This window comes from Gavialis gangeticus, unplaced genomic scaffold, assembly GCF_001723915.1.
Source record: "Gavialis gangeticus isolate Ggan-Ray unplaced genomic scaffold, GavGan_comp1, whole genome shotgun sequence".
Classification (NCBI taxonomy): domain Eukaryota; kingdom Metazoa; phylum Chordata; order Crocodylia; family Gavialidae; genus Gavialis; species Gavialis gangeticus.
This window is the reverse complement of record NW_017729032.1, coordinates 451266-478320: the sequence shown is the minus strand read 5'-3', so window position 1 is coordinate 478320 and position 27055 is coordinate 451266. Positions and strand designations below refer to the sequence as shown.

The 27055-nt window shown below is 49.9% G+C and overlaps 1 protein-coding gene across 1 annotated transcript in view; it reads right to left on the bottom strand.

Moving 5' to 3' along the window:
• Nucleotides 1–22087, bottom strand: part of LOC109302924 (2-acylglycerol O-acyltransferase 2-A-like) — a 51371-nt gene extending 29284 nt beyond the window's left edge. Inside the window, exons 1-2 of the mRNA XM_019524886.1 lie at nt 21882–22087; nt 6582–6760 (exon numbers count right to left, since the gene is read on the bottom strand). Of these exons, the coding sequence (XP_019380431.1) occupies nt 6582–6760; nt 21882–21975 (273 nt within the window). The 5' untranslated portion in view covers nt 21976–22087. The remainder of the gene's footprint in view (nt 1–6581; nt 6761–21881) is intronic.
• Nucleotides 22088–27055: the final 4968 nt, after the last annotated feature.

The window sequence follows — 27055 nt, the reverse complement described above, 5'->3', positions numbered from 1 at the left end:
CTTAACCTGCCACAAGTGAAGGAGGGGGACCACAGCAGCCACGTCCTGCTGCTGGAGAAGGTTGCTAATATACACTCAAGACATCTCAGGGAAGAGGCCCATGCCTCCCACTAAACACCTCCATAGAAAATGCCTTCCTGACTCCAAATAGGATGATCGGTCAGGCCTTGAGCAGAGGGGCAAGACCCTCCAGTAGCCAGGAACCCCTGGCTTTAAGTCCCAGCAGGAGGATTGGCACAGGCCAGTCAATCCTCAACCTTGGCTGCAGCCAACACCCAAAGCCTCTGAGGAAGGCTTAAAAAAAACCAACCCTGGCAAATGTAGCAGAAAAGGGGATGGTTGAGTAGGACTCCCCTCCAGCCCCAGCAACACCCAGAAGCATGGGAAATACCTATAGTAGGACACAGTCATCACTGCGCTCAGATCATCCCCAACCAGGGACTGTCCTTGAACACGTCCCATGATGGAGACTCCATAACCCCCCCAAGCACCTATCTCATTGCCGCCCTGCTCGAACAGTGGGGAAGTGTTTCCCGACAGCCAATCTAACTGCTGCGACTTCAAGCCATCGGTCCCTTTACAGAGGGTCGCTCGGGTGGGCACTTTCCAATGGAGGGCTGCCGCTGCACTCGGATCAAATGCATGTTGGCAAGTGGAAACCTGGACCTCACACCCAAGGGCAAGGGCACATCAACCCATCGCTGTGCAGCGAGGACACAGAACTCACCGGCTGGCTTTTCAAATCCTTTGTCTCCATAAAGGATTATGATGGGCCCCTGGGATTGCCCAGACAGGTTGCATGCAGTCTGGGGGCCGTATGTGTGCAAGTGCTGTATGGGACGTATCGCTCTGCTGCACCGTCCAGTGGTTGCACAGAAAACAAAAGGCAGGGCAGGGTGGCACCTTCTGGACTAACCCGTTCAGAAATGCATAACCTTCCTTAGGCAAGAGCCTACTTCGTCAGCTGCCGTGACATGCTGAGAACAGCAGTATCACCTGGCACTGGCACTGAAATGCTGCCGTGAAGTAAAACTTAAAGGCAAGGGGCCCTCTTCTGGTCACATCTATTTTCTACATCTATTTTCCGCACGCAAATTCAGATCTCCTAGGCTGCATCTTGGGATGGAGTAGAGAATAAGCAAACTGGCAGCCTGGAGAGAGATGCCGGGAGATATAATTAAATCGACTCCGCTCTTTCTGCTCATATTTAAGAGGAACAGAGAGGAGGATTCCCCTCTCCCTTCCCACCGCCACTCCCAGCCTTTTATTCTGGCATCCTACAGAGGTACTAGCCCACTGTCCTACTTTAAGTACCCGTGAGGTATCATAGATGGACACGGTTCTTTGGGTAGATGTGATCTCTTTTATTAGACCAACTAAATAGTTGGAAAACTTGTTCTCTGCAAGCTTTCGGGCACAAACGCCCTTCTTCAGGCGTAGGGAGTGTCTGCTGGTGTTTGTGTGCTCACCTGGGTGGAATAGAAATATGCAAAATGCAGGTCTGTGAAAATGCAAATGCTTGGCAGGGAAGATCAGAGGGGATGGGATTTAATAGGTGCAAGACAGGTAGGTGGGGCTGCCATCCCAAAACCCCAGGTAACCGCTCTACCTTTTACCAGCTACATGTTATCACTGGTCAAGATCCCCCCTTCCACGAACACCAGCAGACTCTCCCTAAGCCCGAAGAGGAGTGTTTGTACCTGAAAGCTTGCAAAGAACAATTTTCCCACTATTTAGTTGGCCTAATATAAGATATCACATTTATCCAAAGAACGTGTCTGCTTATGTTCTTAGACCCACATGGCTATAACCAACATCCCCCCAAAAATGCAAAGTATTATAGAAACATAGAGAAGTCGGGCTGGAAGGGACCTCCAGAGGTCACATTTAGTCCAACCTCCTCCTTATTCAAACTATCCCATACAATCCATAATCTAAACTCCACTGAAAATACCCTCAACCCTGACACAACCAGACCTAACGGCCTACGTATTGTGGTAACACTTTTTCTCTGGGACCGTCAGGTCTGGTGCGAGTGAAGTCCTATTCATGCTGCCCATGTAGAGGACTGTCCCTGTGTCTGTTTTAATGGGATTCAAAGCACAGGACAATGACAGCCCCAAGATAAACCCAATCTGTATAGAAATAAAAGCAAATAGTAACTTTCCAAGGGTTTTTTTTTCCTAGCCAGCCTGTACAATACAATCCAATTGCTCTTTTCCAGAAGTCTAGCTATCCCAGAGTGGGCAGCCGGTGTATTAGGCCAGGTGCTCTGGTTCCTTAGAGCTACAGCATCCTGGCTCTAACTCAAAATGACTATGGGAGTTGTAGGCTGGGCAGCAATGCATTCTGGGAAATAGAGCAGAGCTATATAAGAGCACGCTGCAGAAAACAGGATGGATCAATTAAAGAAGAGGGAGCATTTATTGTGTGGTTTTTGGGGGTTTTTTTTGGAAAATATAAGCAACAACAGCTGGGCTGGGCTGGGGAAGGGATGAGATAGGAGGTCTCCGTGGGCAGCCAGGGAACTGCGGAAAAGTGGGGTGGTTTGAGCTGGAAAGCCAAGCACTGTGGGAGCGTGGGAACTGTTTATGTGTCTCTCCTGAGACGCTGCACAAATTGCCTGATGTCAAAGGAGCCTATGAGCCCTGAGCCAAAATGGGAGTGGACAGGTCCCAGCTCTGAGATCCAAGGGGGCTTCTTCTAGGAAGAAGAGGAGTCCATGCACTGCATAACAGCTGCAGGGAAACTGAGGCAGCAGCTGCTTTACTGCAAGGCGATGGTACTGCACCACTCGTGGTGCCGCTTAAAAAACACCCTCCCACAAACTGGTGTTGCCTGTTGCTCTCTATGTGCAGCAAAGGCAACTTCGATGGAAACCCCTATTAAAACGGTAGAGTCTTTAAACTCTGCCTTATGGTAAAGCTTAGTGAATGCCAGCTTCCAGGGGCTGTGCTCCTCTTTCTCCCAGAGCGAGCATAATGTGATTCCCTGATGCCTGGGCTGTGGGAAAGGAAAAGAGGATTTGTCAGCTTGGGGCCCCCTGAAAACTGGTAGAAAAGCTCCCTTTGATATGAGGGAGGAAGGCTGGCTGGCGGGGCAGCAAACTTAGCTGAACAGGCTGACTCAGACTTACTCTGGTTTAACTGCAGTAGCTAGAGGGGTGGATATGCTGTTCTCCTCTGCCTGGCGGACTTTGAAATTGGAGCAAATTCAAGATACTGCAGATACCGCACGCCCTCCCTTTATCTGATACCGACTGGCTACGTGACAGCAAAGCCACTTCACTCTGCGAGCACCTGACCAAGAGCAGGCGTAGCTGTTACCTAGCGGTCTTGGGAGAGACAGTCCCCATTAGCACAGAGCCACATGCCACTTAAGTAGCGCTGACCACGTCTTATTGCTGTTTCCTTCCCCCTGCGGGGCTCGGCCTCACTGACCTCTATGCTGGGGACAGAGAGCAAAAACAGACATAATATCCCCCTTCCAGCCTTGGATGCACAGAGTCACCGTGTCCTGGAGAAAAGGAACCTCCTTGATTTCCACCTCCTTTTTTGGTATTGCAATGCTAGTAACGAGGGGAGAAAAAACCCAATCTCATTTGCGTGCTGGTTACAAAATACCACTCCATGCTGCCATTCTGGCACAGAGCGCTTGGCCAGGCTGGACTCATTCACTAAATGTTTCTGAACGGAAAGTGCAAAACCAAAGTATGCCAGGTGTGGAGGAGCCAATGCTAAAATGCAAGGAGGCACAGTCTGTGGGGACACATCCCCCCCCTGCACAGCTTGGAAATGCCAGATGCGATTCTGGACTGTTTTACAAAAGATGGGTTGGCAAACCCACCTACATCTGACATTATCTCACCTGTCCGCTCTCAGTGCCGGCCCTGAGTGTCTTGCCAGGGTAATGGCCAAACTCACGAGCCCCAAACACAAGCATCCCTGATCCCTGCAAGTATTTACTTTTGGCTCTGCACAGGGGCATGCCAGGACTGTGCTGATGAAGCCAAGCGCTGCACACCAATTCCTGTCTCCATCTCTGTAACAAGGCTGAGACTTGGCGATTCACGTGCTTTGAACTGTGGCTTAGTAGATGAGGGCGGTCAGGGGACGTGTTTTGTGCCTCCATGTGCTACACTGGAGGCACTGTTCCCGGATCCAACTGGTGTCAGCTGGACCCAGGCGCATACCTGACAGCGCTCTGTGGCCAACGCTGCTTCTTTTGTGGGACGTGGCATCTACAGTGGGAGAGTGAATGGGTGGGACCTGCTTTTTGGTGGCATGGCCATGCCTGAGGCCTCTGCTGCCTGCCCTACTTCTAGGGATCTCCCGAGGAAGGAGACAGTATTATCTGGGGAGGGTTGAGGGCTGTTTCGCTTGGGTATGTCTATATGAGCTCCCTGCTGCTCTTACAGCTGCTACTGAAAAATTAGCTCTGCCCCCCCTCACATGCCAGAGAGGTCCCCTGCCACCCCTCTGGAGATCGGTCCCTTGGGAGTAGTGTGGAGCCAGTAGAGACACAGTATTTGCTTCATGAAGGGTTTCTTAAAGAGGCACATCCTGCCACATGACCTGTAGGTGCCCAGACTCTCAATTAGGCTGGTCTCTGCCAGTCACTCACTCGCTGACTCTGTAGGATGTTGCTTTTCCTTGCTGTGCTGACTTCGGACTGACTAAATGCTTGTGATGGGCCCTGCAAATGGTTCCAGGCATTCATGGAAATTGCGGCTGTGGCAGGGGTGGAGCTGGGGATGGGGGGTGAGGTGGTGTAGTTGTACCCCCCCCCTTTGATTCTTGCTGTACCCAAACTTTAAAACTTTAGAAGTTGAAAACCAACTGCCTGGGAGGGGCAGTGGCATTTCTATTCAGGCAGTGCAGAGGCAATTGACTTCGTGGTGCTTTCTAATCCACCTCGTTCCTACTAATCTCCTTTCATTCCATAGGTGTTAATGACCCTCTCTCTTTTTTACTGGTCTCTCTGGTCCACTCTTCAAAGTATCCTTCCTTCTGCAGTGCTGCTGCCTGTTAGCCATTCCTGGTACTGTGACTCTTTTATTTCACCGCCCTGTAGTCTGTTTTTAGCTCTAGCCAAAAATGTTACCTTGGGTGTAGTCATATGAACTCAGGTGTAGAAATGCCTGACGGGGAAGTCTTGGTGACACTGTGAAGATGCTTTGGAAGACCAAATTGCATTTTACAAATGTGAATGAGGGATGTACATTAAACTATAATGACAAGAGAACTAACAGTACACTATCTTTGGACTATTTTAACCATTTTTTGGCCTACTTCCTTGCGTGTTTTTAAACTAGATATAGAGTCTAGCAAATTAGTAGACAGTCCAGTAAAGTTATAGTTGTTTTTGCTTTGATCTTAACCTGGACAATATAGCAGTAGGCCCCTAGACTATTAGAATAAAAGCTACTAATTTCTGTTCAAGGGGAGACAGATATGTGCCATATTTCATAGTTTCTAGGGTTGGAAGGGACCTAACAGATCATCAAGTCTGACCCCCTGCTCTGGGCAGGAACGAGTGCTGGGATCATAATACCCCAGCCAGATATCGATCCAACCTCCTCTTGAAGACCCCCAAGGTAGGGGAGCGCACCACCTCCCTTGGGAGCCCATTCCAGAGCCAGGCAGCCCTAACCATAAAGTGATGCCTCCTGATATCAAGCCTGAGCCTGCTCTCAATCAATTTGTGGCCATTATTCCTTGTGGCCATTATTCCAAGTGGTGCCCGGGGGAACAGCACCACTTTGATGAATATTTCTAGGATTTTTCCTGTAATAGAAGTTAAGCAAACTAGCCTGTAGTTTCCCAGGTCCTCACGGTTCCCCTTCTTGAAGATGGGCACAATATTGGCCCTCTTCCAGTCCTCCACTGATGATGCCCCACTCCATCTACACCCCGCTTTTGAAAATCCTAGATCCACCCATGGGCTGTGGTATAAAGAACAGAGCTGAAATCCAGCCGTGCATGTTAATGCCATGTACCTGCATTTCCAGAGGCGTGTAACACAATCCCTGAGGCTATCCAGTGTACTTCTCTGTTGCAACATCAATAATTTAGCAGGTGCCTCTCCACACAGAATGGTATGATCCAAGCACAGGAGTTCCTGAGAGCTAATCCAACCTTGCCTTCACATGCTGTTGTAAACTTAGGAAAATCGAGGAAGAAGGCACGGGGATAAAACTTTAGCCGTACAAACGGCAACACAGGACAATGAGACGTCTCTCCTCTCTTCTGGACTGCACAAAGATTACTTAGACACCTAACGCCATGCACCTAAAGCCAAGCTGATTTAAGCACTTGGTTGTGAAAATGCCACGCTACATTTTGTTGCAAGATCTTGTAAGTCTGAGCACCAGGAAAAAAACCGCTTGCTCCTCACTCCTCCCCTGTGCCCTGGACTGCGACCGTCAAAGCCACTGGGATGCAGCTGAGTCTCCTTCTGACTTGTTAGGCCCAGTGCTAAGCAGCCCTGGTCCCACCTCTCAAGGCTTTAAGGGAATAACTGAGGCCTTTCTATTGGCTTCAGCGTGTGTTGAGATGGGCTTCCGCTCGGGGTGAACTTACGGTGACGGGGAAATAGTCCCTCATGTATCTCCAGACGATGCTTTTCCTTAGGAACTGATTCCGTCTCCCACCTTTGTGCGGCGTGTCCCAGTCCAGCAGCCACCACGCTGCATACAAGACGCTGACCAGCCACAAGCGAGTGAAGAGGAGGCCGACGAAGAGGATCATGCAGCATTGAGCTGAGACAAAAACAGGGTGGTCAGCGCGTGACCCGGACCTGGCTGGGGTTACGAGGCGAAGAAAGAGCATTTGGCAGAACATTTTCTCTGTTGCTGCTGGATGCCAGCTGACCACAAGTGATACCCCACCGTGGCCAGAGGTCTCAGGAAGCAGATTGGGGCTAATGCCTCGGTTCTGTGGTTAAAAGGGAAATCTCTAGCACGACACGACGGATGCTGGGTTCTCTGCATCACCGAGTCCCTCCAGCGAGGGGTCGATGTGGAGGGAGCACCCCAGCCCCGTGGGCCTTTGCAGCTGGTTTACTGGAGCTCTAAATGGGGCAGGCACCAGGGGCACTGCTGAAGGGCTAAAACCTGGGTCTATGCAAGCTTAAAAAGTCCTAGAAGTATAGGGCTAGAAGGGACCTGAAAATGTTGTCCAGTTCAACTCCTTGTTCTCAAGGATACCCCCTGAAGTCCAGGATCCCTGCATCCCCTTTGATGCAGCCCGCAGCCTGGCACTACTGTTTGACTAGTTAAATCACAGCATCCCAGAGTCATAGTATCGAAGAAAATCTAGTCTAGACTGTCACATCTAGTCCAACCCCCTGCTCAAAGCAGGACTAGATCATCCCACCCAAGGTCATAGATCCAGTGTGGCCCACCACCCAGGGCTGCCCCTTTGCAATGGCCCTTCAGGGAGAAAACTTTGGGAACCCTTTACTTTGACTGTCCCCCTCCCCTCCCCCAAAATATTTGTCTAACCTGATAAAAGCCTTCCAGTGATGGGTGTCCTCCCAGCTCCATCACATAATGTGCCCATAGGTGCCAACTTTCATTTTTGCCGGGGCTAAGTTGATACCCCCCCACCCCATGCATCACCTTGGCTGGGCAGCACCCCCCGGGCCAGCCCTTGCCCCACTCCCTCCCTCAATCTGCTCCCCCCCATAGACTTCACTGCATGCAGCTGCGGGAGCTGCTCTCTACCTCTGCCTGGGGCTGTATTCCTGGCCACATGCATGTGCGCGTGCATACACATACACGTGGCACCCTCCTGCGCCTCACAGCCCCTGGCAGGCTGGAAATCTGCTGGACTGCAACAGGAAGCCTGCCCTTTCCTACATTTTTCTGTGGTGAGCAGAAAACCTGGATGCCTGTACAATACTGGGAATCTGGGAAAAATGCTGTCCCAGAGTTATGCAACCTGGGACTGGGACCTGATGTTCCCATTTCAGGACTGTCTTGCCCAATTAAGGACAATTGGTCAACCTACCCTCTTCCCTCGGGCCCCCGCGTACTCAGCGCCTATGCATGTGCCAGTTTTTGGCTATTCAATGCCTGGGGTCTCTGTGGAAATTGGCCACAGCGACACAGGCAAGGCCTGCTGGGACGTGGAGTCCATTGCGGGCCAGACCTTGCCTGCCTCTGCTGTATAAGCCATGACAAAACAGACTGTTTCCACCAGGGTGAATATATGTAGCTCTGGATTAGCACACGTGTTTTGCAACGGGTCATATAATCCTCTTTATAGTCGAAATGGCGTCCCAAAATTTCCTAGGGCTCGCAGAAATGCTCACATGTGCAACATCTTAATTGCATCACAAAGGATGAGCATACCCAGGCAGCAGCCCACATACAAAACCATACCTGTGGCAAGCACACCGCGCTCAGTGGGAATATCGTACTGAGCTCCAGGCTGGAAGGATCCAGGACCTTTCGCCTGGCGGTGTTCCTTTAAAACCTGGAGATCTCATTTTGCAAATGACCTCTTGAGACTCAGGTGCAGAAAGCAGTTGTAACCCTAGGGGAACATTTTGCCCAAAGCTAAATGAGACTCTAGGGACCAGCCGATGTACGAAAGCACTAGATGGAGAACACCATCAGCTGCATTCTTCCTAACGCGCCAGTGAGCCATGTAAACAAATCTGCTGCAAAATTGTGTAATATCTAATTACCTTTTTTTTCCCTTTTATGATTACAGTGTGCAAAGCTCAAAGTACATGTTACAAGAAAGCAATATTGTTCCTGGCTAGATTCAATTGTTGATCAGCAAAGTGAGACTTTAATCTTGCAATTACCTCTTTCTGATTAATGCTTCTTCAGCTCTCCATCTCTCATTTTGTAATGGGAGATTGCTGCAGAGCTGGGGTTGGGTTTCATTAAATTCCACTTCTGTGTAAACAGCAGCCTGTTTTGCTGGGTAGGATGCAGGCATTCAATTTGGGCGTGGACTTCAAGCCTTAGAGGCATCTTGGTGGCAGTGGATGTAAGCAGAGAAAACAAGATTTTTTTTAGGGTTTGATCTTGCTAGCTGTGTGCTGGCCAGAATGAAGTCACTTCCCCAGTTGGAGACACAAAGACACGATCCCTACAGGAATCAGGACTTGTGGTAGAGGTGATATCTTTTTCAGGCACAGGAGAAGCATATAAAATATATAAATTGCATATAAAATGAACTGTTCCAAACAGGAGATTTTACCACATCTTCAGCTCTCCCATGAAATATGAACTTTCATTTCTACCCAGGAAAACGTTTACAATCTTTTCTCCTGTGCCCGAAAGTTTGCAATTCAAGAATTTTATTTTATTTTTTTTGCAAAAATCTAGTTGGTTTAATAAAAGATATCACCTCTACTATGAGTTTTGATTCCTTTTGCCTCTAGACCAATACGGCTACAACCTGGATAACCGATCCCTACAGGGGCTCTTCTGTTGAATTTGGAAGGTGGGAATGGTGCTGCACCTGGTAGGGAAGTAAAGCAATGATGCTGTTGTATGGTATGTGTTAGAGAGAGAACATAGCAGAGCCAGGTCTCTGCCTACTACCAGGGTATCAGAGGCACGGCAAGTTCATTCAGCACCTGGGGCAGGTATGCTGACCTGTGTAGAGTGGGGGGGGAGAAGGGAAGTCTTACCTGCCTGGTCTCTCTGCACAAGGAAGGCAGCTGCTACTGTAGCCAATGCTTCTATTTTTCCACTCATCTCCTCCCCACCCCTGCAACCCAGATGAGCTGCTGAGGCAGACACGTAAAGGAGAGGGCAGCCTGCGATGTTGCCTATGCATCCTTGCTGATGCTAGATCTAACCTAGCCACTGGTACTTGCTGCTATGCTGCATGCCAGTCACTAGGGTTTAAATCCCAGCTCTGGAATCAGTCCTGGCTCCAGTTTAAATCCTGGCTCCAGTCATGTCGACAGGTCACTAGACTGCGTCTCCGCTCCAACCTCGGCCTGGCTGGGATTCCTTCACCTGGCGCTGTCTAGGACAGTCGTCCTAGGTTACTGTGATCTCTAAGTGGGTTATCACCTGGTCATATGGGAGACATCACTGTGATCCAGACCCACTGGCTAGGGACAGCAATTACGCAAAAACTGGTATAAGTGATTGGACACTGGTTCAAATCTGTAACATAACAGAAGTTCAGCACGCATAAACTGCTTTCAAAATGGCCAAAACCAGCTTAAGATAAACCCGGATGGAAGTAGTGTCAGACTTAACTGATTTAAGTTAAATTGGTCTTTTGAACTTCTGTTAGAAATCCCCTCCAGTTAATGCAAAGTCCCCCAGTATCCCAAGATGCTTTGCACCTCCTCTGCAACCCCTCCCCTTAAAGGATGGGCAGGTTAGCCTTGGCTCAACCTGTCTGCTCCAGCCAAGCAGGGAGGTATGCTCTAGCACCCCCCGGCTTCTGGCCTGGGCCCACTGCAGGCACGCGGCTGCATTTCTGGAATCAAAAGTGAACGTCTGTTCACTTGCTTCTGAGTTCAATCTATGCAGCTTAGACTAACCTGCGAAGATTGAATTGATTCAGCCTCTGGTTTTTTGACTGTCTCTACTTGTCCACCATGGGTAGGGCAGGTTTGAGCGTCTGGTCTGAGCCTGTTGCCTCTTGGAGGGTTTTGCGCAGTGTTGTGCTGGAAGACTGCGATGGATCCCTGGGTCCTCAGTGAACCAGCTGGTGGTGTCTGCCTGGGAGGGGGGTGCATAGGTGGAGGGAAATGGCTCTGCTCTGACTATACTGTAATCTCTCTCCATTTTCTGTATAGCTGTGTATGTGTCCCTGAACAAAACATCCCCAGTGAGGGACTGCTCAACCTGGTTTCCATGGCAGTCAAGAGGGTTACTGCTTGTTACCGAGCTCCTGATTAAATCCTGGTTTTGGTTGCACATGAATAGAGTCCATGCAAAAAAGAGCAGAGTCTGGACTGGAATGTGTGCTCCCAAAGACCGTGATAAACTCATATGATGCCCATCCCTTTCCCTCCATGCCTGTAAGGAGAGAAGGGGCCTGGACTGACCATGAGGAAGAGCGATAGCTTTTGCACTGGGAACCTAACACTTGCAAGCGCTCTTCTCTTCCTCTCCTGTCTTCAAAGCTTCCTGGTACCTTTTTCAGAGCAACTCAGCTGAAAGGGGAGACCCAAGGCAACTTTGGATTTTAGTCAGGGAGCTAATGGCTTTGTGGCTGAGGTCTTGCCTGAAAGAAAATACTGCAGAGAAGATGCATCAGGAAGAAGATGGGACTTGAAATAGCCCATCTTGGGAGATGTCCAGAGGGTTTTGGCTGGGCTGGGAGAACCATTAGTACAGTGGTTGTCAATCTTGTTAGACTTGTGGCACCCCACAGAAAATGCCAGGTCTTAGTTTTCACTCTTTTTTTTTTGATTATAGTAAAACACTAGAGCAGTTTTTCTGTTGCAAAGAACTCAGCAAGCCCACAGCTATGGATTCCTATTTGAAATCGCTGGGTTTATCTTGTGAATTATATTTGCAAACCTAACAGTACATGGTATGGCACCCTTGAAAGGATCTCCAGGCACCCTGGGTGCTGCGGCACCCTGGTTGAGAATCACTGCATTAGGAGAACAGGCTCTGCCATGACTTGACCAAGAAGTGCTGAGGCTCACAGTCATTGCTTATTGGTCTCTCTAACCCTAACCCTAAGGGATCCACAGAACCGTATTCAAACCTCAGGGTGTAGGAAAGTTTTAGGGAGGAAGGAGGAGCCTGAGGTGAAGCTGGGGATGGCTTGGGCTGGGGAATCTATCTATCAGCTTTGGGGGAGAGAAGAAGAAGGAGTGGACTGATGAGACTCACGTGGACAAAACAGGGCCCATTTTCCTCGGGGTTTAAACTGCTGCATCTCCATTTGACACCATTCTCATATCTGATCTCGTCTTTCCTACTGAATTTTCTTTACTCCACCAGTCCAAATCAATGGGGAGCTCTTCAGAGGAGCAAACGTCAAACAGTGATGGGATCAGATGGGATCAGCGGATCCTTTTTGCACATGCCTAGGGCTTGTGCAAAAAGGATTCACCCATCCTTCTCCTATGAATCATATTAACAGGTCCACCCACCCTTCTTACTGACATGAAAAGCTGCTTTCTTGTACAAAAGATCTCCTTTGTGTGGGACACTGAAGCATTTAACCTTGGCCTGGAAAATGCTAGTGTTCCCCTTGCCTGATACATTCTGTAGAGCAGCGGTTTTCAACCCCTGGGGGGTTGCAGACTATGTCTAAGGGGGTCTACAAAAGCTCACTACGATCAATCAGAAGTACACGAATACCCACACTTACAATTCAAAGGGGTCTGCACCTCCGTTCAAAATTTTGTAGGGCTCCACAAATGAAAAAAGGCTGAAAATCACTGCTCTAGAGGGTCTAAGAAGCACAGGGGAAACAGCCAAGGAGCTCTGATGTATACAGTGCTATGTTGATTTTTCCCCCCTGCTAGCTGAGGACCTAGTTCATTATACCTGCAGTGCATATTTGCAGAGGGCTTGCAGGTTTTGAAAGTGCCATTGCAATATATGACGGCCTAATTCATTTTTTTTTGTTGGGGGGGGGAAGATGAGGGGGCAGGAATCTGCAAAATGTGTGGTTCATTAGAAAATGTCCTCTGAATCCACTAGATGACCTGGATTTTGCAGTGCTGGGGACTCCTGGCAGGACTGAATCAGCTAGGGACTGCTGGCTCATCAGGCACAGGTGGCAATGGAACGTGATTATAATGCTGCTCTGCTCCATTTGCTTAGCATTGTTTTTAAGAGAGTGGGGAGAACAAGAAAAGCAGATGCTGCTTAGTGGTAGCGGCTCTACACGATTTGCCCTCCACCTTCACCTTCATTTGCAAATACCTGCTGCCATAACCCCTTCCGCTCCCGCTACTCTGCCCCGCAAAGTGCAGTGCAGAAGCAGGGAAACCATGAAATAGTGAATGAATTAATCTCAGGAACAAAGACCTCCCTAGCAAGGTGCAGCGCAAGTGGAATATGGAGCCGCTGTAATTCAGTGCATGAAGTCTTCCTAAAGCCGGTACAATGCCTGGATCATTATTAAAAGCTCAATATGGAGATTCACGTCATTGTAACCATAGCAATAAGGCCCTTTGGGGGGCCCTGGTGAAGTCTCAGACAAACGAAAGGATGTACCGTTGTGCACAGGGCAGGGTGGACCTGTGGAACTCACTGGCCCAGGATGTTGTGGAGGACGATAGGTACTAGGGACCTATCGAAATCATGATTGCGTGTTTTACGTGGAAAATATTAAATCAGGTGGGCTTTGCGAAAAATAACAGGCTCCACAATTTTGGTGGGCTTGCAGCAAAAAACAAATAAATAAAATTACCAACAAGCCGAGAAAAGGCTGGTGCACCCTACAGTCTTGGAGCACGGTGGGGAAAGCAGGGCGGCTCACAGCAGGAGGTGGGGAGCCTACAGGCAACTGCATCAGGGTCCGTGGAGCCCGGGTCCGGCTCACTGCCACCAGCGGGTGCATGCGTCAGGGCAGCTGGCAGGGAAACAGCTAGGGCTGTAATGCACCTGCCACCAGCAATGGGCCAGGGCTCCGTGGACCCCGGTGCAGCCGCTTGCAGGCTCCCTGCCACAGCTGGCCCAGGACCCAGGTGCTTGCAGCTTCCCTGCTTGGGGATGGCCCCAAATGGCAGCTTAATTACCCTGATGAAGACCCGGGGAAGCCAGTAATCCGTGTTGAATAATGCATGGATTAATGGCTTCCCCAAATTTAAGCAGCGTAATTAAGCCATGGTTTCGGGCCACCTGGCAATGTGCAGGGAGGGGCGGGACTGCCAGGGCCCCTCAGCCAATCAGATTCATGGGGGGGGGGGTTCCGCCACTCTGTGAAAATTGCAGCTGATCATGCAATCTGCCCACAAAATTGACCGGCTGCCTCCTTGAGTTTGGTACACCCCTAATGACAGGAGCTGGAGGTGGGGCCCGCTGAAAGATCCAGAGCTATGAGGCCCTCTCCGGCATGGTTGTTAGCCCTGCCGCCACCATCCCTGCCACTACTGGTTGCCCTGCCACTGCCAGGTCTGCATCCAGCCACGGGGGCAGGACAAATTTGACTCCTCTGCTCTAAAGTATCCTCTGCTTGTCACTGTTGGAGCCAGGGTGCTGAGCTGGATCAGCGCTGCTCAACCTTTTTTTGCCTCACATGTCAGATGGGGCCAGCTGTGACCTCGCCACGTGGGTCCACCACGTGGATCTAGTGGCCCAGTGCTTGGTGACTTGGCAGTAGGGGAGGGGTGATGGTATGAATTGCCACTGCTCCCTCACCTCCAAATTTCCTCACCCATGGGGAGCCCCAGGGGCTGAATGCCATGGCTCCGTGAGCTGCATTCATCCCGTGGGCTGGAGGTGGAGCACCCCTGAGCTAGATGGCTTTTCTGTTTGACGCAGCATGGGTGGTTAGTGAGCATTGCCCAGCAGTTAGGGGACCCCGGGTGTTCACCCCTACTCCAGCCCCTTCATGGCAAGGGAAAGCCTGAATGGGCAAACAGAGGCTACAAAAGCCCCGTGTCCTGCTGCAGCGGGATTCGGCTGGGGCAGGCACAGTAGGAGCAACTGAGCTTGACCTGTCGGGGGGTAGGAGCTCCTGGCACTGAAGAAACTGGGCAAGATAGCCTTAAAGCTTTCCTCCTCCTGAGCTGAAGCATAGCACAGTCTCACCCATTGGCTCTGCTTCTGCCTCACTGTGTGACCTTGGGCAAGTTGCATAGCTCCCTCCGGGCTTCTCGTTCCCCGGCTCTCAAACAAAGGTGCTAATGCCTATCTGGGGTATCAAGGTGAGGGGCAGAGCTGCTGAGCGTTAAGGTGGAAGGTGCAATAGAAGTGTCTTACTGTAGGCACATTATTAGCCCCAGCACCCAGCACGGGGCCTGGATAACTATATTTGGCAAGGCAATGGGAGCACTTAATGAATTACGTGGTATGAAAGAGACTAATTTAGATTCTACAAGGCACTGTTAAGATGCCCCTTGATCCCTAGGCTCCTGTCTCTACCACCCTGGACAGGAACAGGAGTTAATCATACATGAAACAGGAGTCACAGCCTCTCCTGGCTGGTTTGCTTCAGACTCCCTCTGGTGCGTTAGTAGCTAGGGTGAACACAGGGACATGCCTTTGGCTGGGAAGCCTGGAGGCCCCGGGGGAGCCTGTGTGCATCATCCTGCCAAGCTGCTGAAGCTCAGAAAGGCCACCTTGCACTGATGGATCCCTTAGATCTACCTGGAGCAGCGGCATGAAATGAAACGCCAAAAAAATGCCTTGTGCAGCTTTATATAGCTTCCCGCAGGCTTCTCTCGTGCCCGGTGTTTCCCTCTGACCCTGCAATTCAGGGGAGTTGATGCAGAATAACATGTGTGCAAGTGTGTGTGTCTGTGTGTGCGCACGTGCATGGGGAAGTAGATTATTTTGGCCTGCCAGCCTTACTATGCTCTTAAAGTGACATCCCTGTACTGCAAGCAGAAGCAAGTCACACTGAAGTTCCCTGTCGGGGCTGCCTCGTTTGGTCTACAGGAGGATCTCAGACAGACGACCCTTGTGAGCAGTTTGAGTCCCACCCAGCTGAGCAGCGGCTCCATACACACGCGATGACCATACACACTGCCCTCCTAAGCAATTGTGAGGTGCCCAGTGCCATAGTAACTGGGTGCCAAAGGGGCTCTTTGGGAAAGCATCAATGCCAATTGTGTCCCAGTCCCTTCTCCTCCCCGTCACCTGAGCTTGGATTAATGGCTGCAGGGTGAAATCTGCCCCTCTGAAAAGGGCCCAAGATGTAGAGAGTCATCAAGGCCCTGTCTAGGACAGGGATGGGGCAGCTGGTCATGCAGGCCTTGTGCTGTGCTCCTGCCCTAGTCCAGTACCAACAGGCTGCTAAAGACACCATTCAGTTGGGTCTAGTGCCCACAACTGACCCACATCACATCTGCATTGTCAAGGATAGCCAAAGCCATGGTCTGCGGCAGTGTTGGCAGTCTGCAGATACAGGGGCTAAACCCAGGAGCCCAATGCATTTTTGTCCCAGGTCCTCTCTGGGCCTGCAGAACAAGGATAAATACTTACTGGCAGAGACTCATGACCAGCCTGGAGTCAGCTGTGCACTGCCTCGACGGCAGAGGGAGGCAATGAATTGGAGTAGGCTTGCGGTCCAAGCTAAGGCAGCCCACCCAGCTGGGGTCTCTACTGAGGGTGGCTGAATGAGTCCTCTAATGGGTGAGGTGCAAACTGCTGAGCTTGGTGGGACTAGAACTGCTCACAAGTGTCTGAGATCCTCTTCTCCTCTCCCCTGATCCCTGTGCTGTGTGAAGCAAAGGAAACTCTTGCTGTTCCTTGTCTTCACGTGCCCACTGTGCCAAGAGCAAATGTAAGCTGACTGGCAATGCAGATAATGTTATCCTCTGAATAAAGAGGTGGCAGCAGACTTTACCCCCAAAGCTGGCACAGCCATGCAGGTCAGATAGCCATGCTTATGCACTGAGCTAGCCAGCACCCTGTCTAAAAACAGGGGGTCCCAGTGCCCCCTACTTCCCAGCTGCCCTGTTGGTTCATAACCCAGAGGCAGCAAAACTGAGTGGCCTCTGCCCAGCTCTCTGGCTAAAAGTCTGCACAGGTCCCTGTCCCTTCTAGGGACAGGCATTCAAGAAGCCCGAGCCTGAATTGATTCAATCTTTGTAGGTTAGTCTAACCTGCAGAGCTTGAACCGATTTGCAAGTGGATAGTCGTTCACTTTTGAATCAAGAAACGCAGGCACATGCCTGCAGTGGCTCAGGCTAGGCGCCAGGGGGCGCTAGAGAAAGCCCTCCCTTCCCTTTCACATGGCTGAAAGCATGCAGGGAAGCTGGGGGACTCTGATTTCACTTAAAATAGGAAGGTCTGGGACAGAAGTTGCATAAACTGTTTCTTCCCAAATCAGTTAATTCTGATTCAACCAGATTTATCTTAAAACAGTTTTGGCCATTTTGAAACTGGTTTATGTGCACCGAACTTATGTTCTGCTACAGGTTTAAACCAGTTTCTGATCACTTAAACCCGTCTATGCGTAACTTCTGTCCCTAGCCCAGCTTGAGAGCTGTTACCTCACAGCTCAATCCAGAACATCTGTGGTCTTGACATTAGCAGGACCCTGCCAAGCTGAGCTTGCCTGGACCCTGAATTGGTGAGCCAGGAGGGTACTTAGGCATGCTGTTCTGGGAATAAACAGCATTTCCCCATGCAGACCAGGCGGAAGGTTTTTGTGTGGCAATACTTTCCCCTCCGGAGACACCCATTGCAGAAATCGAATGTCGAAACATTCATGTGCAATATTTTCCAGTGCATTTTACTTTTGATTTCTCTCTCAAATAAAAATGAATTATTTGGCCAAAACCATTAAAAAAAACCCCCAACAATTAAAATGTTTGGCTTAATTCTGTGGGAAACCCACATTATTGTCCTCATTCTGCTTTGGGACAAAAGGAAGGTCAAAGCTGGACTTTTCCATGGAACGGACCATGCTGTGTTTTGGTCCCTACGGATGGGTCTGCAGTCGCCCAGCAGAAGTTGCCAGGATTTATTCTGTTCATTCACCCATTCTAAAACTGACACATCTGGGTTGGTTTTTGGTAGTCTCACTCCTGATTTGGATCCATGGAAATTGTACCTGCTAATTAGGTAGGAACACATCCTCTCTTAGGTCTGCTAAACAGCTCACTCTGTTACAAATGTGCTGTCAATGCTCCAGCACAGTGCAGGGCCTCAGGGCAGGAGGATTTCCATACCTTGACAGATGTTAACTTGTCTGCTCCCAGGGAGGAAGGTTGAGATTATCTTTGCCTTACAAACTGGGGAGCAGAGGGCCTTGTCTGAGCAGACCCTGCCCTGTCTGGGTTTCACAGAGCTGTGCCCTGTGCAGGGCTTTTATTGGGGAGAAAGACCAGTGCCTGTATATGCCAGCTTTCCATTCTTCACTCCCCAGCTACTGGGTACTGGTGTGGATTAAAACAGCCTCTGGGTTGCTCTAACTTGTGCTGCTGATGCCTAAGCAGTGTTTTTCAACCTGTGGGGCACAACCCAAAAGTGAATCGCAAGCATATAGGAAGCTGGGGAGCTGGGGCCTGGGGGCAAGGAGCAATGGGTCAGGAGTGAGGGGCACCGGCAGGCCCAAGGGGCTGTTTTCTACTTAAACTATTTACTGGGGTTGGGACTGGCCATTGATGTTTACAAATGGGTCCTGGTACAAAAAAGGTTGAGAACCCCCTGGGTTAGACCAGAGCACAGAAGGACTCTGGCAGGCGCTGAATATACCTGCAAGCTATGGCTGTCTCAGCTCAGCACCTTCCCCCCAGAGCTGGGGAGGGCAGATTAGCAGCAGTGTACTGCCCGAACAGCATCACATTAGAAGCCCAAATCTGGCCCAGGGCATTGAGTTCAAAAAAGTCACTCACAAGCATAAGAACGTAGAACATAAATGCCATTTACTGGGTCCATCCAGCCCAGTCTCCAGTGTCACACAGGGGCAGAGAGGGGATGCTGAAAGGGAGAGCAACCTGGGTCTGACCGAGGTTTCTTCCCCTGTTCCTCTTTCACTTGCATCCTCTGGCATTTAAGGTCTGGGAAGCTGTGTTTTCAAACAAAGCTCAGCCTACACTTTGTCTGCAGGCCTGGATTTCCCATGGAAATCGCTGCCTCCTGCCTCCTGGTGTCCCCTGCCCAAACAGCAGTGTCCAATCCAAGGTAACACATTGTGTTGACCAGATTAAGATCCCAGGTGAAGTGGCTTGGCTTGAAGGACAAGGGCAAAATCAGGAGCTCTTGGGCACTAGTGTAAATCAGCACAGTCAAGCTCTTTTGTATCCACTGTTGACTTGGCCCCCAGGTCTCCAGTCTCCCAGGGCCATGTTCACGCCATCGGCAAACACGGTCTCAATTAAACAGTACGCCTGTCTCATTTTCATTGCACCCTCATCTAACCTGCTAGGAGCGTTGCAGTAGTAAGTTTGCCAGGCTCCTGAGCTCTCCACTGCTTCCTTTCCAGAGCTGTACTGTTTCCCTGGAAACTGCCTTTTTTTGTGTGTCTAACAAAACAGCACCGCTGCTGATGGCACACGCTGGGATCTTCTACAATGGTTGGCTGTGCTGCAGTTTTGTAGATGCTTGCAACATGAACATCATGCACTGTGGTCCCATTTTTACAGCTAACCCTGAGGCTGGGTCTATTTTTGACCAGCAACAGGGAAAGTCTTAGGGTGCGTGCAGATAAGTGTGATCGTGCAGCACGTAGCGCTGCAAATGCATTTGTGGTGCCACATATTAGGCAGTCTGGGGTTCTCCACGCTGCAAGGGCATGCTGCCTGAGCGTGTGCTGTGCCAGGTTTTTCTTCCACAGGTTTTTTTGACCCATGGATATCCAGGGGTCAAAAAAACCCCCCAAAATGGAGCAATGCACACTCAGCCAGTGCACGCTGCTGAAAAGTGGAGCTGGTCCGTCCAGGCTCCATGCAGCAGAATGGCTGTGGCTGCAGCCCTGGGAGGCTCCCAGGTAAGGCTGCCCCGGGAGGCTCCCAGCACAGTGCCTGCCCCAGCCTCCCCTATCTGACCCGGGGTAACCTGCCATGCACCAAAGTGCATGTGGCATGGACACTTCCCGGTGACAAGAAGTGGCAGCGCAAGATGTGCCGCCGCTTCTTGTCCCTGGGGAAACAAATGTCCACGCATGTCTAGACACACCCTTAATGATGCAAAGTTTAAGTTGCACTGGGCATGTCTACACGAGACTGAGCTACTGTTCAGTAATGTGTCACTGTCTATGCATGCACAACATTTACTGTGCAGTAAATCAGTCTAGTGCAGTTAGTACCTTTAAACACAGGTACTAGATTAACTGTGCAGTAGCACTTGTGTAGACACTGAGTGGGAGCAAATTTGCTCCCGGTCAGCCGCACCAGCAGGGGCCACAGGAGACGGGGGAGTTCTCTGTCCCCAGTGCCAGGGCTGCTCAGTTCCCGGCTTCTCCCAGGATCCGACCCCCAGTGTCCCGACACTGTGTGGCTCCCAGCTCTCCACAGGAGTCAGAAGCCAAGCATAGCCAGGACTGGGGAGCTGTCTGCTTCCCCGCTCAACTAGGGGTTTGCCAGCAGCTGCCCAAGGAGCAAAACAGGTCTCAGCCCCACCCCCCACTGAGTGGGGAAGCCCCACCGGGCACAGGACTCACGGATAGCTGCATCCCCCAATATGCGTGGGGCTCGGACAGCTCTGCTGGCTGCAACAGCAGCCGTCTTTTGGCCCCATGCACATCGGGACCCCCCCTAATGTGCACGGGGTTAGGAGGCAGCTGCCACTACAGCCGACAGAGTTCTCCTCACCCCATCCACATTGGGAATGGCCCCCTGTGCCCCTGCCAGCTAGCACCCCAGGGGACCTAGAGCTCCCCCTGACTGCCGTACCAGGCTGCTCCCATTGGGTGCGTCCACACATGGTGTGGATGCTTGGTTCCCCGGGGACAACCAGCAGCAATGCATCCTGTTCTGCTCCTGGCTCAAGCCGCTGCTAGCTGTCCGCAGGGAACACACAGTGGTGCACAGCAAGTTACCCTAGGGGTGGTAGGGGAGGCTGGGGCCAGTGCTGGGCTGGCTCCAGCAGCCATACCTAGGGTCCTGGGGGTCTCCTGGGCTGCAGCAGTGGCAATTCTGCTGCTCAGAGCCTGGCTGGCAGCTGCAGCATGGCTCTGGGTGGCCCAGCTCTGCTTTTGAGTGGCCAGCGCTGTCCCTAGGTGTGCTGGTCCACTTTTTTTCTCTGTGTGTTTTTTTTTACCCCTGGATATCCAGGAGTCAAAAAAACCGCTCTGCTCTGCTTCCTTGCAGTGCGGAGAGCACCTGAATGTGCGGTATGTAGTGTCACAGAAGTGTCTGCGGCGCTAGTACCGCACAGTCACGCTCATCTGGACATGGCCATTGGGAGCAGGTTTGCTCCCAACAGGGTGCATGTGAAACACACTCCCAGGGAAGTCTTACTGCACAGTACTTTACTACACAGTATTTTACTGTGCAGTAAGCCTGTATCACATTAAGAGAAGAGCACATGTAGTCCTTCCCACAGAAATTAGCTGCAAAAAGATGCTAAATTAGAAGCAAGAGCTTGACCAAGCACAGGGGCTCAGGCAGGGGAACGTCCCCAAAGTCCCTGTGCTTAGTTTGAGAGTTTTAATTAAATGAAGTGGAACCCCAAATGAGGTGGAGCCACACAAGCAGGTCTCCGTAAATAGGGCGAATCTCTGTCTTTGCATTTGGTAGAGGATAAACACCTAAAAGGGAGGAGGGCCCATGCAGGCAAGGTGTTCCTAATGGCACCTATGTGCTGGGCTATCTGGGCACTGAGTGCAGATGAAGATTAGCATCACTTCTGTTCTTAAAACTGTATTTCCTAATTTTCTGAATTTCTCTTCATTCATGCGTGCGTGTGTGCATGCGTGTGTGTGTGTGTGTGCATGCGCATGCACATGCACCTCTCACCTTTCATGATGACTTCTTAAGATCATGAATGTTTCAAGTCTGGTAAGGGCATAGTTTAGAAGGGAAAAATTCCCTTGACCCCATGCCATTTGCTCCCTGTAAAAGTATCTTGCTCTTGCTCTTGCTCTACAGTGGGTGTAGCACGATAAAGCACTGATAACACTGGGGTGTGAGTGATAATTTAGCCTTGCTAAAGACCAGCTGTAAAATCTTTGGTGAGACCTTACTATCCTTATTTTGCCTCCAGTTCCCAGCTCTGTAATAGGTGGTTCTGCAAGGTGCCTACACATAGTGCTTTCCCCCTCCAGAGAAGCATCTTTTTCACACATATTGAAAAAAAAGTCTCTTACCTAGGAACAAGAAGCTGAAGATCCATTGAAGTACCGCAGCAGTTTGAAACCTTCTCTTCAAAGGAATATAGAGAGGGGCAAACTGAATCTTCATTTTGGACTGCTGAGGCAGCTTGACAGGCAGAGGGCAGACCTGGAGTGAGAGTGGCAGAGGGCAAAGTCTTCCTCCTGCTTTTACCCAACTTCACAGCACAGTGGGTTGTGCAACACCCTAGGCGTCTGGACAGCAGGGAGACTAGTGAGCAAACCCCGCCTGCTCCAGGAAGGAGGGGAAGGGTGTTATCTGAACTGTGTGGGTGGTTGTGATTTAAAGTGACTTTGAGGCAGCCGGTGGAAGTTGGAAACAGGCTTCTCTGGGGATACGGCCCTGACCATTCATTTGTGCATGTCTGAGAGCTCTTGGCAGCTCTTCTGCTTCTAGGAGATGTGGTGTCTGGAGCCTGCATGCACACAATCCAGATGTGCCCACAGACCCTCTCGCTTTCTGCTTCGTACAATACTCCTTGCACAACTAAGGAATACTTGTTTTTTTACCCCTTGCCTTACAGCAGGGGCGAACACAGCCAGGGCCGTTGTCAAGACTGTAAAGGTCTCATGTGTTGGCAGACTGTGTACAGCAGAGAGACCCATGCCCAGGCCTCCTCCAGCTGTGCTGTTCTGCAGCCATTTAGATCTTGTTTGAAAAGACAAGGCAAGGGCACTAAAGAAGGGCTGGACCATAGTCCAAGGGTGATGATGGCCTTTCAAGGGGAGAAGGGAAGGGCTTTGTGATGGAGTGATTTTGTGATATAAAGTACGGTATAAAAAGCCTTTGCCCTAAGTATCCTAAGTGCATTGTTTGTGTATGGGGGGGATGAGTGTGTGTGTGCAAATAACCCAAGGAGTAATTTAAACAGCCCAGAGAGGACTCTAAGGTGAGCCAACTACAGTGTTATAATAGGCAGCATCTTATATGTTTCTGTGGGGGGGGAGCTGACCCCATCCCTTACACCAGAGCATGCATGGGATGAAAGTGTGCATGTGTGTGTGTGTGTGTGCACGTGCACGCTCATGCATGCAGACATGGCTCTTCGGGTAAATCTGATATGTACGCATGCATGCACGTGTGCGCAGGTGCATGTGTGTTGGGGAAGCAGAGAGAGAGAGGGACCAATACGTAAAGCTCCTAGGACCATGAGAAAATTTCTCACCACTTCTTATTAAAATGGAACATTGTTGTAGCTGTGATGGTCCAGAAAACTGTCTGAGAGGCAAGGTTTTTTTGGTGGTATCATTTATTTGACCAAGCGTATAGTTGGGAGGACTGTTGGACAAGCTTTCGGGCATCAGGTGCCCTTCTTCAGGTGACAGAGAAACCTTTTCAAAAGAGACCTTGGACACATCGGGGTATAACTGTTACCAGCATACCAAAAAAATGCTTCTAGAAGAGAATAAATTAAGCAATAATTGAATCCCTTTAGTAAATCGCCCATTGTGCATGCAGGGCACAATTACTTTCTGTAACTCAGCAACTGAAAAAAATGGCTATAGCCAAAGAACAAAAAAACCTCAGCAATAAGCAATCGGAACCAATACGTATAATGGCCTCTCCCCTTTCAGCTTCTTAATGAACGTGTAAGGTCAATAAAACAGGTACATCATTGTAGGAGAAACAACGCCCAACAGATTTTTTGTTAGGGATGCCCAAAAGAACACAGCTGCTGGAAGTCTTGTTTAAACACACTGGTTAAACCACCATCCCCAAAATCACTTCTGTGCAGATACCTCTCTTGCTTTCCGACTATTTTTCTGTCTCTTTTGCCTGAAATGTTGGCGTGCCATTTCAGGAAGACAAATGAGGCTTTTAACTGTTTGGACCCTGTTGCCTGGATACAGACTGGTTCCTGGTGACACGCCTATAGCGTATAGCCACTTGCAAAGTGGAAAGGGGAGAGCGTATGAGTCAGAGCCAGCGCACGCAGGGAGCTGGGAAAGGAAAGGTGATGCTTGTCTCGCACCGAAGCCCTGTGCTTCCCTGGATGTGGGACAGGGAGGCAGGTGCAGTAGGGAACAGGGTTGCCTGCTAGATCTGAACCTCTACTGGGTTTTCTCCTTTTGCATAGAGCCATGGAGGCTACAACAGCCCTGGCATTGCATCGCCCCTGCAGAGCTGTCACCAGTCGCAAGGTGGAGAGACTGGGAGACAGGCTGAGAGACCAGTGCTAAAAGCCCAGTGCATCACTTGGGTGATGCTGTCCACTGGGGAGTGGGGATTTCTCCGGCTTCCCGTAATTTCTAGGTGATGGCTCCATTTTGAGGTTTATGGCTTGCGGCATTTCCTCACTACAGCTTCCACTGATGCCGCTGCTCTGAGGCCAGGTGGTGATGGCCTATCTCAACTCTGCTTCTGGGGAAACTCCCCAGCTGCCCCAGAGGGGAATCTCCACTTGAATTTGCACAGGTGTGCGGCCCAACCCACCCAAAGAGCTCTGTGGACAAGAGCCAGATGGGCTAGAAAAGACCGCTGCTCCAGAGAGCTCCCAAGCTAAATGGAGGATACGTATCGTAGGACTGAACCACGTTGTCCTACCCGAGTCCTATGTTCTTTTGTCCACGGGCCTATTTCAAGATATAATTTAGGTCCTGCGATACCCCGCCATGAGATTGCTCCTTTCCTCCGTGGAACTGGACCTGACCCCTCACTTGCTGGGGCAAAAAATGCCCAGCTGTAGAGGGCTGGAAAAGTGTCTGGGTGGTCAGATAATAATGTATATGTGTATGTATATATGTATATGTATATGTGTATATGTGTATAAGTATATGTGTCTTTGAATTTGTACATGTATATAATTTTCCAACCTTTGATTCTACTTCTACCCATATTTCTGGGCTTGCCTGTATATGTAGAAGGCTAATTATCTCAACTCAAGTCAAGAGGACCAAAAAGAAAAGCAAACTCCTGAGTCGGGCATTAAGGAAAAAACCTTTCCATTGACTCCTACCTGCTTATTGGTTTCAGTCAGAGTTAGGACCCTAAAAACCTTCAAGCATCCAGGCCTAAGGGACTTGCCTGGGGTTATGCAGGAAGTCTGTGAAAAATAGGAAACCTCATCCTGACCTTCTACCGCTCACACTAATGGCAAACAAATGGATTTTCCATGCTTGAGAGTTGTCTTCTAAGCTCCTTGATGCTCCTGCTTTCTGATAGCAAAGACAGAGCTTGTTAGGCAGAAAAATAAGGAACAATACACTGTACAAATGCACAGATTTCTACTAAAATTCAACATTCAGATTCCACAGGCCCTGTCACGGGTAAATGGCAGTAGTCTGAATAATAGGATCTCAAAAATCCTGGGGGGAAAATGATTCCCCTCTCCCCTTCTCCTGCTCTACAGCCATAACAAAAAATAATCAAGCAAATGAACATTGCACTGTTGCTATTCCCTTTTGGTGTGGCAGTGCCGAGCAACACTCATAGTGTGCAGCTTCAAAGACAAAGACTTGGCAACAAAAGTAGTGACCGTTGGTAGGGTTGCCATATCCATCACTAGCCACTTTCTGAATTCAGAAATTAAGATCTTAATTTAAATCAGGGTCTGTATTAAGGAAGTGCTTGCTTACAGTGCTTGGGGGGGGCGAAGAAGGTAGATATGCTAGACTATACACAAAATGTGCCCTTTGGACACATTTTGAAATTACTCCATGATGCAGCTTGCAATATAGTGTAGATAGATTTTTTTTTCCTGGAACATCTTGACTCAGCGCTTTGGTCTTTGGAACATGATCACTCTCAGCAGTAGCCAAATGGTTTATCGGGAGCCCTCAAAGTCCTCAGCTGGAGGGGATACAGGGTCACATGAGCTCTGCCGCTTCATGTGTGCACAAGAACTGGGAGCTCCTTCTTGCCCCATTGCACCATCATGCCCCAAGCCAAGAGCCAGTTGCAGTTATCGCGGTGGTTTGCACGGATGGATTGTTCTGCTGCTGAGGAATCTGTGCGGCATGGAGGCGAGGCCAGGACGTGCACATTGCACTAGACTTTTTATCCTATATCAGCTAGTACAAGGTGCACTGTGCCACCCAGTCACACAAAACTACCAAGCCATGCTGATGTGGTGCATTTCTGCCCTGTGGCCAAGGAAAGACCATCATGAGCTGCCAGAATAGGGTCCCTGATGATCAAAATATAGCTTCTATTAATGTCCTTAGCAGCCACACTGTCCCACTGGCATCATTTGAATCCTCTCCCCAGAGAGCCACTATCTGAGTGTGTCCAGAGCTACTAGCCCGGAATTATGGGACATGTGATGCAATGTCACAATGATGTATTCAGACGAAATAATGCTGTATTCAGACATCACAATGATGTATTTAGATGCCACAATGATGTATTCAGGTTAAACCTACTGTCGCAAGAACCCTCCTTAGGAATCAGGACTAGGCTTCAAGTCAGATGCCTGCACACAGCCCAAAATTTTGAACAGTCAAGGGCCAAAACATGACGTCGTAAGTGGAGGCATCACTGAGCGGTTATGGCTGCTCAACAAGTGAGATTGTCAAGCAGGGTATAAGTGGCAATAGCATTTATCAGCTCCTAGGAAAATGTAAAATATAGCTGCCTCCTAACGGTCAAGGAATTACTGATAAATGATAAAAGTGCAGCTACGCCGTGTAGCTGAAGAGTAATTCCATGTGATTACCTGAGCTCTACAAGACGCAGAGTGATATTTCTACAGCGGTAGCCACAGGTCCTTGATTGTGGTGTCATGCCGGGAGGAGGCTCCCATTATGACACTCCTGAAGGTGTCAGAATACATATGTTTCTATTGAGTGGGAGTTAATAACCACTCTTCGTATTACAGTGCAGTCTAAACGCCTGTGACCCAGGTGTGGGAAGAGAGCCACATTGCATTGGGAGCTGTAGAAAGGCCCAGGAGGTGTGAACAGTTGATCCCGGTCATTTAGCCCCCTTCTTTGCTGACTAAGTATCATCAGGCTGAACTTGTTTGTCAATAATTGTACAACAGTTGCTTTAGGGTGAATTATTTTGCAAGTTTTGCTTGCAAGCAAGTCGCTGCTCCTGCAGTGCTTCTTTCAGGAGGTGCTCAGCACTTGATGGCATTAGCTCTGCGTGATCGATTGCTTCAGCTGTGTTTAAGAAGCGTGAAGTTAAACCTTGAGCACTCAAGGGGCTT